The 15,288-nt window shown below is 40.8% G+C and overlaps 1 protein-coding gene across 1 annotated transcript in view; it reads left to right on the top strand.

Moving 5' to 3' along the window:
- LOC143101191 (Fc receptor-like protein 5) overlaps positions 1-15,288 on the top strand; it is an 89,794-nt gene that overhangs the window by 36,541 nt on the left and 37,965 nt on the right. The window contains exon 4 of the mRNA XM_076264594.1: positions 14,021-14,287. Within this exon, the coding sequence (XP_076120709.1) occupies positions 14,021-14,287 (267 nt within the window). The remainder of the gene's footprint in view (positions 1-14,020; positions 14,288-15,288) is intronic.

The raw sequence follows: 15,288 nt of genomic DNA, 5'->3' as shown, positions 1-15,288 counted from the left end.
GTAGGTTCGATTTTCTTATGATGTGAGATTTGCTTCTCGCTACCTGCAGGTGAACTAGTGTGACACGTAGATTCAATTGTTTTTGACTGATGTCTTGTACCTAGGGATGCACGATATATCGGCGGCCGATATATTATTAGCCGATAAGTGAAAAAATTAAAATATTATTATCGGTCCGATAACAGAATTCTGGCCGATAATTTGCGCCGATATTTTTTAAAGTCCTAATTTAGGCCTAGGTAAGGTCCGTCTGGCTACACTGAGCTACTTGAGCTTGGTTGGCTATACTTTTTCCTCAATATAATGTCAGCGGTGTGAATGTATTTCACCACTCTAACAAAATCTGTGGATATGCGTTCATTTGGGAATCTGTGCATCTCAAAATCCTCTCGTGAATGATCCGCCATTTAACCTTATCAGAGCGGAGCTCAGCTCTATCTAGAGCCGTCTTGTGCTGGTGTGTTTGCACTTTACCGCGCTGGTCGGGGAAACAAATAAACAAACTCGTTAGTGGGACGAGTACATAAGTAGGCCTAGTTCTAAGTTGTGTTTTAGTATTATATTTGCATTACTTAATATGCTAACCAGACAGGTCATCATAATATGTTATTAAAACCTTCAGGGCTAACGCCTTTCATTTCTGCTGCAGCAGGTTGTGCGCAACAGAGTAGACGGACATAAGATACAGTCTGAGGAGTTGCAGCTTTATTCAGTTACCCGCAGTTGAAACTAAACCTAACTTTCCCTCACAAACTCTGATTTGGTCGCTATACTGTAGCTTATTCCAAGCTGAGCCGTTTATGAGCGTTTAGTCCTAAATGAAAACGATTCAAACTCTTTAGCCACTCACTCGCAATTCACTGACGTCAGGTTCACTTAAAGGAGCCACACATACTGTAGGGCTAGGCTACTGTTATGTTGTTGACTGCCGTACTATTGAGGACTATTATGAGTTCTGTCCATCATTTGGTGGTAGGTAAAATTACTGCAATAAAATTATGCTTATTAAATGCTTTCACCAAATTACTTTTCACATTTTTTTTTTTCAAGAGTAATATTATCGGTTATCGTATCGGTATCGGCCACAACAAACCAATAAATATCGGTTATCGTTATCGGCCCCAAATTTCCATATCGGTGCATCTCTACTTGTACCTATGGTCTCTCGATGTAACTATATACATAAATATGTATGGTCAAAACCTATTGTTGTGTCTCGTAGGCCTACTCTTACTCAGAGGTGAAAAGAAGAGATAGGATGCGAACTCCGGCCGAGCGTGTAGTGCACTGACGCGCTGTCATTAAGCCACGAGACAATTGATAACATTTGCGATACCCAGACATTCGTCCAGGCTATATATTATTACTAACATAGATATTTAACACAAATAATGGCACATATTGGTCGGCTTCAGTAAAATGTTTTATATGCTTGCAATAGGTTTAGGTTTTGCAGATGACAAGGCATAAAAAAAAAAGGTTTGGTTCCTGTTGGTTGTCAGTTGAGGCCATGGGTCGGTAGGGAATTTTTTTTTTTTTTTTTCCAGTGGCAGTAAGGGATTGGTAGAAAATCAATCCCTCCAGGATTTCGCGAGGTTTTTTGAGACTGTTGCGACCTAAAATGCCTGGATGGAAGTTGCGGTGATTTTAGCTGTTTCTTGTGGAGAAATTGCGGGAGGAAGTGAAAATTGCAAAAATAGTGCTTAGTAAGACCAAAATCACACTGATAATCTTGATGCTTATTAAAAAGGATAATCAAAGGTAAACAGTAAGGATTACAGAAAATCAAAGTAGGCCTACTTTATTTGTGAAAATGCTTTGACAATGGGTTGCATAGCCTACTCAAATGTTAGTAAACCAAGTAGGCCTTAATTAACTTACTTTCATAGCCTACATTAGCAACACCTGGTTGAGAGATGCAAGTAAGCAGATCATTAACGCTAGCCTTCTATTTATTGTCATCAAAACTGCAGAGGAACGAACACTTAGGGCAGTCTTTGGTGTCATATGCAGAAGGTGCAGAAGTAAGTGTGCCATCTGGCTCAATATTCTGCGCGAGGGACTGTTGCGGTAGGTGACATTTCACAGTGAAACTACTATGATTGGTCAAATTTGCGAAAAAGTTGCGGTGTTTGGACAAAATTGCGAGTGCCTTGGTAAGTGACGAAAACAATCGTCTTCGTGAACAGCTGTGCATAGGCTACTTTGTAACAGAGAGAATACGCTCATACATAACGCAAGGGGTAATTAATGTAATTATAGTTCGCCTTTTATTTGTGGATTTATTTAATGTAGCCTAGACTATTTAGTGTTATTTCTTCCCCAAGCTCATAAAATAAATTTGGGTCGCACATAAAATGACAGGGTCGGTCGTAAACCGGAACCCAATAAAAAAATTTTTTATGCCCAATGACAATGCCAGCATTAATCACTCTGTTTAAATTAGAAAAATGTCAAGAAAGGCTGTGGCAGAGAATTTCTAGGGGTGGGGTATTACACGTTACCATTGTTTCAACCAACGATATGTATTGCTGCATAATCAACAACGTTCTTGAAACTACAGTGTTCGAACGTCGGAGGTAGCGAATTGCGACACAGGTACGATGCTTTCTGGAAACAGGTGTGACAATGTCGTTGTTTGGTCGCAAGTTGCGTCGTACCATGGTGGTTGAGCAACGTCGTTGCTAACTTTTCTAGAAACGACCCCCTGTGTGATGGATGGATGATTAACCAACGTTACATCGGTACGATACAGTTTTGCCTATGGCTATACATGAGTGAGACTGAGACGCTTGTTTGTTTGTTTGAATTGCATGTGTAGGGTGTGAGAGGGGAATCGATGTGCTTTGATTCCAACACCAACACTTTCATTATGGCTGCTTTAGCCACAGACCTTCAGCTACTGTATGTGTATGAACAGTCTAGCAACACATTTCATGAAGGCCCTTTTGGACATGTCAGTTATTTGCACCACTGGTTAGATGTAAAACTTGCATTTCGTTTTAGACTACTGGTATTTAATTTGTGCATTGACAATAAAGTTGAATATCATGAACTAAAGATGACTAAAATCTTGCATATGTAGAAGAGGAAACATTCACAAAAATCCATGGCATGACCTCTCTTCTTGATAGCTGTTGAAAACTGAATGGAACTGACGGGGATTGTTTTGTTTATTAATAAATAAATAAATAAAAATAAAAGATTATGCTGATACCGTCTGCTTTTCCCAAATACAATGTAGCCTACAGGTGTACATGACCTTTCATCAGTCCAGTTGCAATGGATAAACTGTGATGAACTGCCCTACTTGTGATTGTTTAGAGATTTTTTAAGGTTTTATAACAATGCTACACATTTTTTGGCTAGTGCTACAAATCTATTCACCTTTGCAGCGCCAGTAGGCTACTTTCTGTGCGGTTTCATAATAACATGCCAGCTCCCAGCTGATTTAGTTTCTACGGCGGTGATAACTAATCCCAACCGTCCATTATGCTAGTAACGTTACCTAAACTGGTCTACAAGTACAATAGAAAGGCTATGCGGGTCAGAACATAACAATTTATTTGTCAGATACAAGCTATTCATCCAATACATTATAGAAGGTACATCTAAATGAATAATGTGAAAGTTACGAAAACAGGTTAAAGGAACATTTAGGAAACCATATGAAGCAATCAGAGAATGAACATACCAGCTCAGAGGATGATGACTACACACCTTAGTGGTGCGGGAGATTCTGACTACAGAATAGCTCCCAGAATGCTCTGTGAACCTCACTTAAATACAGTAGGCTACCTAGTTTGTGGTTGGTTACATTGATATGGATCACATGATTGGAGGTCATCTGATTTGCGAGTACTTTGATGAGACTTGAGACCATTGTTGTAGTGAGTGTGCGTTAATCAAGACATGACAAGGTACACATTAATTACATTTCCTGCTTCCTAGTTAGTTTCTCCTGTGAAAAAGGCAAAGGTTAGAGATATAATCAAAAGTTGTTGTAGCAGCAATATGTGACAATGGGCCCACCATGAGGCCCACACTTAGTAGTTGATCAAGAGTCAATATATGACTGAAAAGATTATCATCAGCCTGGTAATTAGGATCCTTACACAACCGATACAGGGAGGGAATGCCTCTGCACTCAATTGGATAGACCTAACCAATCAGAGCAACAAAATAACTTACCGTGAGATGAAGGAAGAACAGACGAACCATCCTTCTTCTCCACAAATGCCTTAACATTGTTTTCTGGTCTTTTGTAAAAGTTATTGTGCCGTCAATATCTCCTACAACACTCATTAGCGAAATCTAAGAGATACGTAGTAGGGTAGGCTATTAGGAAAAACTGATAGCTTATATCCCCTCCGTTTTTAAAAATAATTCTGTTGAACACTGATATGCTACAAACATGTTATAAACAGCTGGGAAAGGCTGCCGCAAATCCCTCGAACAGGTGGTCAATCAGAGATTTCAAACAAATGAGGGAACAACATGTCACAATGCAACACGCTGTTTTCCCTTGATGAAGGTGAAACCATGAGTTTTCCCACATCTCAACTTTGGCCAAAGTTTTCAGAAATAATCATTTTCAGTGATAAAACCTCATTGAAATAATATGCATTTTCCATATGGGGTCTTAGAAGTCATCTGTCTCCTTCTAGCCACAGCGTTTTTGTTGCAAACATAATCAACCTAAGCATGCTCAGATGACGTGATAGACGAGGCGCTGTTGCTCACCTGTCCATCATCGTAAAGCCCGATTTGATTGGTCAGCCAGATTTGGGGCGAGCATAGTTGCTCCACAACGTAGCAATGCCAGACCGAACTTCCCGACCTCAAATGTTGTGGGCGGGCAAGGATTAAAGTTCTCCGTCGTAGGACGGATTTCCGTCAATTTGATTTTAGAAATGTCATATTTGAGATCGATGCAGATCCGATGAGAAAAAAAAATAGGAGGGGGGGGGACTATCACCTTTGCTTTTCCTTTTTTAAGGCAACTACAAATATTAGGTCCGATGAATTAATGTGTGTGATGGTAAATGTGTAAAGACCTAATAGTGTTCTTGAGAACTTTCTGTGTCTCAATCAGTGACCGCTCAAGAAGATAGCCTACGTCAGCCATGAGTTTCGCTTTGTTTATGTTGTAGCTATACACACTTGTCTCGGGCGTTTGCTTAAAAAAAAAGAACACGTATGGAGGACTATAACGGTCTAAAAGTTGGATTATAGTGACACATTAGAGACAGCTGATGAGGTTGGCCAATCCGTTTAACTTTTTTGGATATGATATTGTGAGCTCTATGTGCGAATTCGGAGAAGAAGCGTAGGCTGTGTTCTTTCCGTGCATCAATGTCAGACAATTTCTTACAATCGCGAACTCTTGTCAGGGGAGGTCATTCATTTTGGGTGTCACCTATGACTTGAACAGATATCCTGCTATGCCACCCGATGTAGGCTACTATTATTGTTACAGTTTTTAATCAATGCAACTAACATTATGTGTAAAGCGACGCAATATAAACCGTTGCAATTTATTATGTTTTTCACAATTTGCGACGGAAGGTTTTGACTGAGCGTGTTAGCATAAAAAAAAAAAAATATCACTGTCATCATCGCGAACTGTTGAGTAAGGGGGTCAGTCTGTTTGTGACGCACAGACAGCCTTGTAGCCTATTTTGCTTAGGCCTCACTTTTAACGACAGTAGGTTGTGAGTGTATGTTGACAAAAAATAACCATACAATTAAAATAGTCAACTTAAAACTTTGCTATAAAATATTATTAGTTTATAGCACAAAACCATAACCAGTAGGCCTACCAGTTCTAACCTCGCATATTAGCGTCATGATTTGTGTGCGTCTATTTGGCAAGGCCACTAGCTGATGCGTTGTTGCTAAAGGAAGGCAAGGCAGGTGTCAAAAGTTAAAAAATAAATGGAGATGGGCAGCTGTTGGAAACGGGGGAGAACTAACAAGCCATGGTGTAAAGAAATTAAAGTGCCAGGGGTTTGCTTTTGCACGGTTCGCTGCAAGAAAATTGTTTATGGATGCAATAGGAAAACGTTTTAGCACGCCACCAATCAGAAGACCGCCATAAGGTTAACGTTCGTGCACTTCAGGACATCTTCCCTACCTGGTGCAACTAGCCACCACGACAGAGGTAGGCTACGTTTATCTATGGCTGACCGTTTTTACGTTTAGAAAGTAGGCTACGCATGTTCTTTCATAGCGCAACACGACCTGTCCCTCACCATATCGCAACCTCTTGTCAACCTTATACAATCTGTTGCTGAAGACAAAAGCACCGTCTCCAGATTATCGTTATCAAATGCGCAGACCTCCTGCATGAGCACACACAGACTGAGAGACTGCTCATTGGAAAACTGAGTTGTCTGTAAAACTCAAAATTACCATGTTTTCATTAAATGCGGATGAGGCAACAAATGGAAATATGAACAATATCTAGAATGTTCTGATTCGTTACTTTGATGAGGAAATGGGAAGTCTTGCAAACTTGATTTTATAGATTTTACTTGGTGTTGAATTGCATATTAACAAGAAAAAAAATCTCCCCTTTAAACACTTTTGGCCTGAAGTAATTAAATAAGAGTGTGTTAAAGCCTTTCTACAATATTGCTGCTGTAGAAAAGAACAGCAATGGCTAATCAGCAATGGTCAGGAATGGTACTAAAACATATTTTTGTTCATCAGGAAAACTCAATCTCAATCAAGAACACTCAATTCGCCTTATTCACATGGCGGCCATTGGCGGCTAAAACAAGGCTACAGGGTACACAAACCATTGGATTGTTATGTTCTATGCATTCACCTGTAGGTGGCATTAATTATATAGTAAGTGTACCCTGTAGCCTCGTTTTGGTTTAAAACAATGGCCGCCGTGTGAATAAGGCGAATACTCCCTTTACTTTGCTGTTTGCATCTTTTTGTACATTAAAAACCAATAGGTCGCGACCGCAAAAGGGGTGCTATCTCTATAGGTAGATATGAACAACGTATGACTTATGGCCTGAAAAAAGTTCAGTCATACGATTTTTTTTCACTTTAATCCCTGGGGCGGGACTAATTTCGGCTGGCACCCAGGGTAGGATGGAGTAGAAGATGGAGACAATTTGATAAGTGTGATTTATTTTCGCGGAACGGATGTACAGGATTGAGCGGCGGTCATATTTTGTACCGCTCTGCGGTACATCTAGTTATTATTTTATTATTATTCTTTACTTTTTAAACTTCTTTGACTATTACCCTTCTATGCTTTTATCAACTTTTCCTGTTTGCTTTTGTTTATGTAAAGCAAATTGAATGACCTCTGTGTATGAAATGCGCTATATAAATAAAGTTGACTTGACTTGACTTGACTTTAGTTGCCTGTTTAGTCGGCTCTGTTACCCGCAGGTCTCCGCTAAGGACTTGGGATGCTCCACTCAGTTATCTGTTGCAGCTTTGTTTTGGATTTTGTTTGTGTGTCGTTTGTCCAACTGCCAGATTTGTATTTGTCGTGTGTTAGTCCAAAATCAGGATGCAGGATAATTGCTCAAGTAGGTCAGGAGAGTCCTACTACTTTTACCTCCTGGAACTGTAGAGGTCTTGGTAAAGGCCTTAAGCGGGGAAAAGTATTTTCACATCAAACGCATCAAAAATCCCTCTCATCTGATATATATATTTCTTTTCCAAGAAACCCACAATCGCCCAACTGAACAGAGGAGATTTAGAGCTGTATACAGTTGTGCTCAAACAAATAGAACATTGTTCATGAACACAGATGCATTGGGGACACAGTACATTCTATTCCAAAGCAAAACAATTGGGCAAAGTCATCAAAACTTAAATAATAATAATGATATTTCATAGAAAGTCAGAAATGCCATGTTCAAAGAAATAGCAGCGTTGCCATCTTTCCTTGGAAACTCAAAAATGTACTGTACAAACTAAGAAATTCTTGATAAGTGAACTTGGCTGAGTATCCTAAACTAATATTTTGTTGCAAAACCACGGTTTCTGATAACTGCTTCACATCTGTGGTGCATGGAGTCAACCAACTTTTGGCATCGTTCAACAGGTATTGCAGCCCAGGTTAATTGTACTGTATTCCACAATTCCTCTTTGTTTCATGGTTTTGCCTCATGCACTGCACTTTTTATGTCAGCCCACAAGTTTTCTATGGGATTAAGGTCCGGGGATTGTGCTGGCCACTCCATCAGTTGAATCCTGTTCATCTGGAACCATGCTTTTGTTCGCTTGCTGGTGTGTTTCGGGTCATTATCTTGTTGAAAGTTCCACCTCAAAGGCATTTCCTCTTCAGCATATGGCAGCAAGTTACCTCTTAAAGGAGAAGTTCGGTGTGAAATTGACCTTAGCTGTACTGAAAGATGTTGCCGAGTACTCACATGTGGGGTGAGCGAAGGTGCCTATTGGACACATGTAAGTACTCGGCAACATCTTTCAGTACAGCTAAGGTCAATTTCACACCGAACTTCTCCTTTAAGGCAAGAGGCACAATAATTCAAGTGTATGATCACTGGAGCCAGTTGGGAGATATCTTCTTTTCTCAGGTACAGTTAACTAGGAGCAGGAAATGTAATCAAATGTATGCCTTGACATGTCTCTTGACTGGCAGATTGATTCACTCTCACTACAACAATCATCTCAGTTTCATCAACTCATTATGTGATCCCTATCAATGTAACCAATCAAAAACTAGGTAGCCTATTTAAGGGAAGGGAACACAATATTCAAGGAGTCATTCTGTAGTCAGAACTCCCACACCCCAGGTGTATAGCCATCATCCTCTGAGCTGGGTATGTTCATTCTCTGATTGTTTTGTATGATCTCTTAAGTATTCCTTTAGCCTATTTTGTGAACTTCACATTATTCATCTTAGATGGACTTCTATAATGTGTTTGTATGAGTAACTTATACCTGACAAATAAATTGTTATGCTTTAATCCGCATAGCTTTTCTATGTACTTATTGACCAGTTTGTCAGCGATGGTCTGGACAAGACGGTGGACCCTTAGCTCAGCCTGAACCCTCTGTAGCTCAGGGTGTGATAGACTGTTTAGCACGCTGATGAGTATAGCAGTCTGAGTCAGCACTGTAGCCTCTGACCATCTTTCAGAACTAGTACTACTAATTGTGTTTTTAGGAACGAGTTAAACAGCCATGGAGGAGACCTGCATAACATTATTCCTAGAACCAAACAAGTTTCATAAGGGCTCTTACAGAGGCATACGCGCCCGCAAGGCTACGCATCGCTACGCTTCGGCCGCCATTACGCCTCTGATCCACTAGCATGCGATGCGAACTGCCCAAATCGCAACGCTACCCTCCATGAAGACGCTTTGATGGGCGTTCCCTTTTGTAGATGTGTGGAAACGGCAGGGCAAGAGCAGGTAGCCTAGTAAACAACCAAACAAAATGTTTCCCTCCACTATTTTGAAATTACCGAGGGAAAGTCACATCTATAAGTTAGTTTGCAAGTTGGGCGGTCATTTCAATCATGAAGTTGTCCCTGTAGGATTCTAGCCACACATCATAAAAACACGGAAATGTAGACACTGCTATGATTATTTTTTCTCATCTGACATGTTTCTGTACGTTGGCGGTAACCACACTACCGGAAAATTAGGTTTTGTTTAGGCTACGTGATGATGGACCTCCCCTGCGTTTTGCTCTACTATTGGATACTCGCCTCGCGATGGACGGATTCATTTGCATAAAGTTGGGGATTGCTGAAGTTTTTGACGCGCCGCAGCCACAGCACTCGTTGCACTGCATACCCAGAATCCTATGCGGGTGCGGAATTCGCTTCTCATAGATATTAATAGGGATACTGCGTCGCGGTGTTCGCATCGCATGCTAGTGGATCAGGGGCGTTATGCGTCAATGCGTAGCAAAATGTGTCATCCCAGTTTTTGATACGCGACGCACCGATGCATGCAATACTATGCGTTGTCAGTGGGGGCGACACTGCAAGTATTGTACATTATTAGTGCATTAGTGCACATGTGTTAGTGTACATTTATTCACCATATATTAATAAAGTTTTAGTGGCTCTGCAATGTAGGCTATGTTTCCGTTTATTTACAGTACCATCAGAGAATGTCTAATAAGCCCGTAGACGGGCTCTGGTACCATGTCCCTTACATGACATGACCCAGTGTCCTTAACATGCAGTCAATCTAGCACAGGGAATCACACTCACCTCCCGTCTAGTTTGTCACCCAACAAAGCTAGATAGGCTATTACTTTTTATAGGCTACGTGTCTCCATGTCATACTGGAGTCTTTTTGAGAATTCTAAATTAAATCTGATCCGTGGCTCTTGGGATGTAACTTTTACAGACAGCCTGAATAAAACTCAGAATGTCAGTCACCAGTGACTGCTACCCCCTGTTGCGTGAGCGATGTATTGCATTTCACGTATCGGCCGCGTTGCTTGCGTCCATCGTGTAAACTATGAAAGGGAGCACGTCGCTCGCGTTGCTAGTGTTGCTTGCTTGCGTTGCTCGCGTTGACTCTGTAAGAGCCCTAAGAAAACAAGTAAGACATTCTCACAAAAAGTCTATATTGTGGGTATATCAACCTACTATGGATATTGATATTACATTGAACTGAATCTTTTCCATATTAAGCGGAGTCAGATTTATTAGGTTTAACAGGGGTTTATAATCAATTGTTATATTTCCAACAGCGCACTGTCACACATGCTGGCTCAAACACAGAGGTGGAAAGTAACGAAATACATTTACTCACGTTACTGTATTGAGTAGTTTTTCTGTGTATTTTGTATTTTTTAAGTAGTTTATAAAATCTGTATTTTAAATTTTACTTGATTACATTTTGAGTTAAGTATTGTACTTCGCTACATCAAAAATCCCATCCGTTACTTGAGTAAAAAAAAAAGTTAAGACTAACAAAAACAGAAAGGGAGAGATAAAAAATCAAACCACTAGCCTAGTGATAATGATCAGCATGTAGCCTACAACAGGACATGAATCAAGCTGGCACGATGTCTTTCTGAAAGGGATTAAGATGGAGCTGGATCACGAGATGCATCAGATTACATGTGTAGCCTAACCTATGAAAGTGTATTTTCCGCTATTTCAATGGGTTGTCTCAGTTCGTTTTAGCACTATGATTGCGGAGATATTCAAGCAAACACCATGGGATTTCGTGTTTTGACGTTTGTGCTCACCTTTCTTTGGAAAGTAGTTCATTAGCAGTTGTTTCCCCTCATTTCTCTCTTTTTCCTGTTTTGGCATTTGTTTTTGGTAACCTGACTTCTTGGAGAAAGACATTGCACCAGCGGCACAACAATTAGCGGTCCAATACTAGCGATGCTCAACTAAATAAACAAAAGATAAACTAGGCCTACTATGAATCGTGCAGGCGGACTAAACCATTTAGCTCTTTAGCAAGGGAGAGTGAGAGTGACCTTAGACAGTTTTCACTATGTTTTGTATAAACATCCAGTCAGTCAAACTTTACATTTCGTATGAGATTCATTTTGACATTAATTTGGAAGTTAAAATATTCAGGTAAAATAAATATATGGTGGAAATAAGTATTGAACGCTTAGACTTTTTTTCAGTAATTAGCCTAAACTTCCAGAGTCTATTCGAAATTTTCACCACACATTATATTAACACACATATAAAAAATAATATGTGTAATAAAGTGGAATGACACAGGAAAAAAGTATTGAACGCCTACTGAAATGTCTTCAATACTTTGTGGAAAAGCCTTTGTTTGTAATGACAGCATCAAGACATTTCCTATGACAAAACTTATTAGTCGCAGTATCAGGTGTGATTTTGGCCCATTGTTCTAAACAGATTCCATGGATCCCTCTTGTGAATCCTGATCTTTACTACCAGAACTGTTTAATTGAATTGGCTGCCTTCGAGTCTTTCTGGAGCTTTCTCCGAGTGGTTTTTGGCTCTTGGAATTGACTATCCTTCTGACTCCCTGGTCAGAAATATTGCGAGGAGATCCTGTGCATGGCTGGTTGATGATGCAGTGATGTTCCTTCCACTTGCAGATAATGGCTCCCATGCTGCTAACTGGAAGATTCTGAAGTTTTGAAATGCATCTGTAACAAGTTTCATTGATATGTTTTGCAACAATAAGGTTGCAAAGGTCTTGGGAGAGCTTTTTGCTTTTATCCATCATGAAATGTTTCTTGTGTGACACCTTGGTAATGAAAAACCTTTTTATAGCCCATCAATATGTAGGCTACTAACCAAGCTTATATTATATTACTGTATATTAAGATGATATTAATTTGCACAGATAGAAAGGATAACTACTCTATAAGATTCCAGCTCGTTCCTTTCCTTTCCTTATTGCCTTTTCTTAGCGTGTTCAATACTTTTTCCCTGTGTTATTCCACTTCATTACACATGACTCTACTTATGGAGTTGTTTGGATTTTTTATGTGTGGATTACCTGAGTTATTACTAATGCCTGGTGAAAATGTTGTGCCCCCCGTATTCCACTTTTCAAGGGCCCTCTCCTACATTGGGGCCCTATACTTCCCACTTCCCCCCCCCAGTTCGTCGCCCTTTAATCTGCTGAACCTTCTGCTCGTTTCCAAATATAAAAAAACTCTCTGCAACTCGACATTGGCCTGCCTGCCTCAGCTGCCTGTGAGGGGCTTTTCAGTTGTGCTGGATTACTATTCACTGCAAAGCGACCAAGGATGAGTGCAACTAACTTTGAAAATCAACTACTGCTCAAACTTAAAGGAGAACTCTGGTGATTTTTCACATAGATCTCCATTTCTCAACGTCACCGAGTACTGTCGGTATGAACAAAACTGAAACAATTGGTTTTACCTAGCTCGAGTTGCTGCAGCTACAGCGCTACACACTGGGAGCATGAACACGGCTGCTTTAGCTGCTGGCTGCAGCAACTCGAGCTAGGACCAAAATCCTTTTAGGCAAGTACCTCCACTCGGCGGCCATATTGCAACGCTTTTTGGGCACTTATCGGGCATCTATTTCGGCAGAAATGCGCGTGCATAAGGCTTCACAACACCAATCTTGCTCCAGCGGTGAGATGTCTTCACAGCACACCAAATGATTGGCTCAATGTATTCTCAACACACCACATGATTGGCTCAATGTATTCACATGTCAACGTTTTGCCGCGGAAGGGTTGAAATATGTGTAGACAACTGCCATATAAACTAACCTCATGCATTACTATCGCTTCGGCAGCACATATACTAAACTATGGAGGATTTTTTGAGTGCTGTATCCCCTCATTAGAAAGTCTCTGGTAAAACTGGTTGTTCTGGTACCCACCCCCCCCCCCCCAAAAAAAAAAAAAGTAACTAAGTAACTTTTACTTAAAGTACATTTTAAATGGACTACTTTTTACTTTAGTACATTTTCAGATTGGTATTTTAACTTGTACTTGAGTAATATTTCATCAAAGTATTGGTACTTTTACTTGAGTACAATATTTTCGTACTTTTTCCACCTCTGCTCAAACATATGAAACATAAAGGGAGGTCCACGCAAGAGTAACAATAAAGTATATTTATTAAATAATTATAGAGAAGTCAGTATGTGGAAGCTAAAAAATAAAGTGTAGTGCATAGTGTCTAGGGGTATGAGTACAAGTGTTCGACAGCATAACATAACATAAGCACTAACGACGACGGCCGAGAGGAGAGGGAGTCCGTCTGCATCCTGAGAGCGGGCCCTTTTAACGTCTGGCTCATTAGGACCAATCGACAGCACACAGGTGTACACCTGCACGGTTACAGCCCCCTGCTGGAAGATGGAAATATTTACAGAACAGGGGCGGGGTTTGGTGCAGGTCTGACAGGGTCCTGAGGTAGTGCCATGTCTGAATTGTATACTTATCTATGAATAAAATATCACATGGACATGTGTACTATATTGTTACCAAGGTCTTGTGTAATCTAATGAGAACAGTTCATATTCATTCTCCTTTGCTCCTTGTTCTCTCCATCTACTCCTCTGCAGAGCTGCCTTTGGCTACACTGACTGTAGAGCCACAGGGTCCTGTGTTCACTGGAGAGACGGTCACTCTGGAGTGTGTGATAGAGTCTCTCAGTGGCTGGACATACAAGTGGTATAAGGGGTCTAGCAGAACCCCAGTGTCTGAGGGAAACACCTTCACCATCAATGGAGCTACTGAATTTCACAAGGGCCAGTACTGGTGTCAGGGGGAGAGGAGAGACAAACCCACATTATCACAACCAAGCTGGAAAACAACTCTTGATGTCAAAGGTGTGTGTGTGTGTGTGTTTCAATTTCAATTTAATCGTACTTATAGAGCGCCAAAACATTACACGTGTCTCATGGCGCTTTACAGAGTGTTAAACAATCAGAGAAAAAAAGAAAAGAAGAGAAAAGAATGTCCATGGCTGACAGGGGCGAGGAAAAACTCCCTAGAATTGGAGATACATATAGAAAGAAACCTCAAGCAGATCCACGACTCAAGGGCCTGACCCATCTGCTTAGGGTCAGATACAGGACAGTAAGGTCTGTATACATGACAAATGCATATGATAGTCAGGTGTAGAGAATAGGACATGGTGTTTAAAGCCACCTGAGGTGAAAGTTACAAGAGGTGGGATGATAACATATCCGGTATGATAATGCATTAATCCTAATTTAGTGTCAGAAAGTTCAAATAGTCCAGCGTTGGAATTGTTCAGGGGAATAGGAGTTGTCAAAGGGCATGTGGTGGGTCGGCAGTACGGGCCAGGAATCCGGGCAGAGTTGTCATAGGCAGAGAGTGAGGTAAAGGAGAAGAAAGAGAGATGTAGAGTGGGTTAGTATTACTGAAAATCAAAATGGTTAATGTCAATAAGTAATCAGTGGTACTATTATATATAGTGTTACATTATACCATAGTGAGAATAGGCAAGAGAGGGAGAGTTGAGAGAGAGAGAGAAGGGGGGGGGGGTTGTACGGCGTTGCACATGACAGCACTATGCTATATCAGCATAACTAAGGCATGGTGAGGGGTAGTCGACACCAGCGCAGGTATGGTCAGTGACCACCATCTCACGCATGACTGGGGTGCAGTCACACGAGGACTCAGCAGGGTGGTCCATTCCAAAAATCCCTGAGGTGGGTGAAGTTCCACACCGCACCATACCTAACTATGGGAGGCAGTAAAGGGGTATGTTTTAAGTCTAGACTTAAAAATAGGGAGGGTGTCTGCTAGTCGAATTGAGGAAGGGAGATTATTCCAGAGGAGGGGTGCGCGATAGCTGAAAGCT

This window comes from Alosa pseudoharengus, unplaced genomic scaffold (genome assembly GCF_046254945.1).
Source record: "Alosa pseudoharengus isolate Yale_2024_CS ecotype anadromous, Long Island Sound unplaced genomic scaffold, YU_APseudo_1.1 YU_APseudo_1.1_scf_30, whole genome shotgun sequence".
NCBI lineage: Eukaryota > Metazoa > Chordata > Actinopteri > Clupeiformes > Clupeidae > Alosa > Alosa pseudoharengus.
Note: the sequence above shows the minus strand (reverse complement) of the source record. Positions and strands in the feature narration are given on the sequence as shown.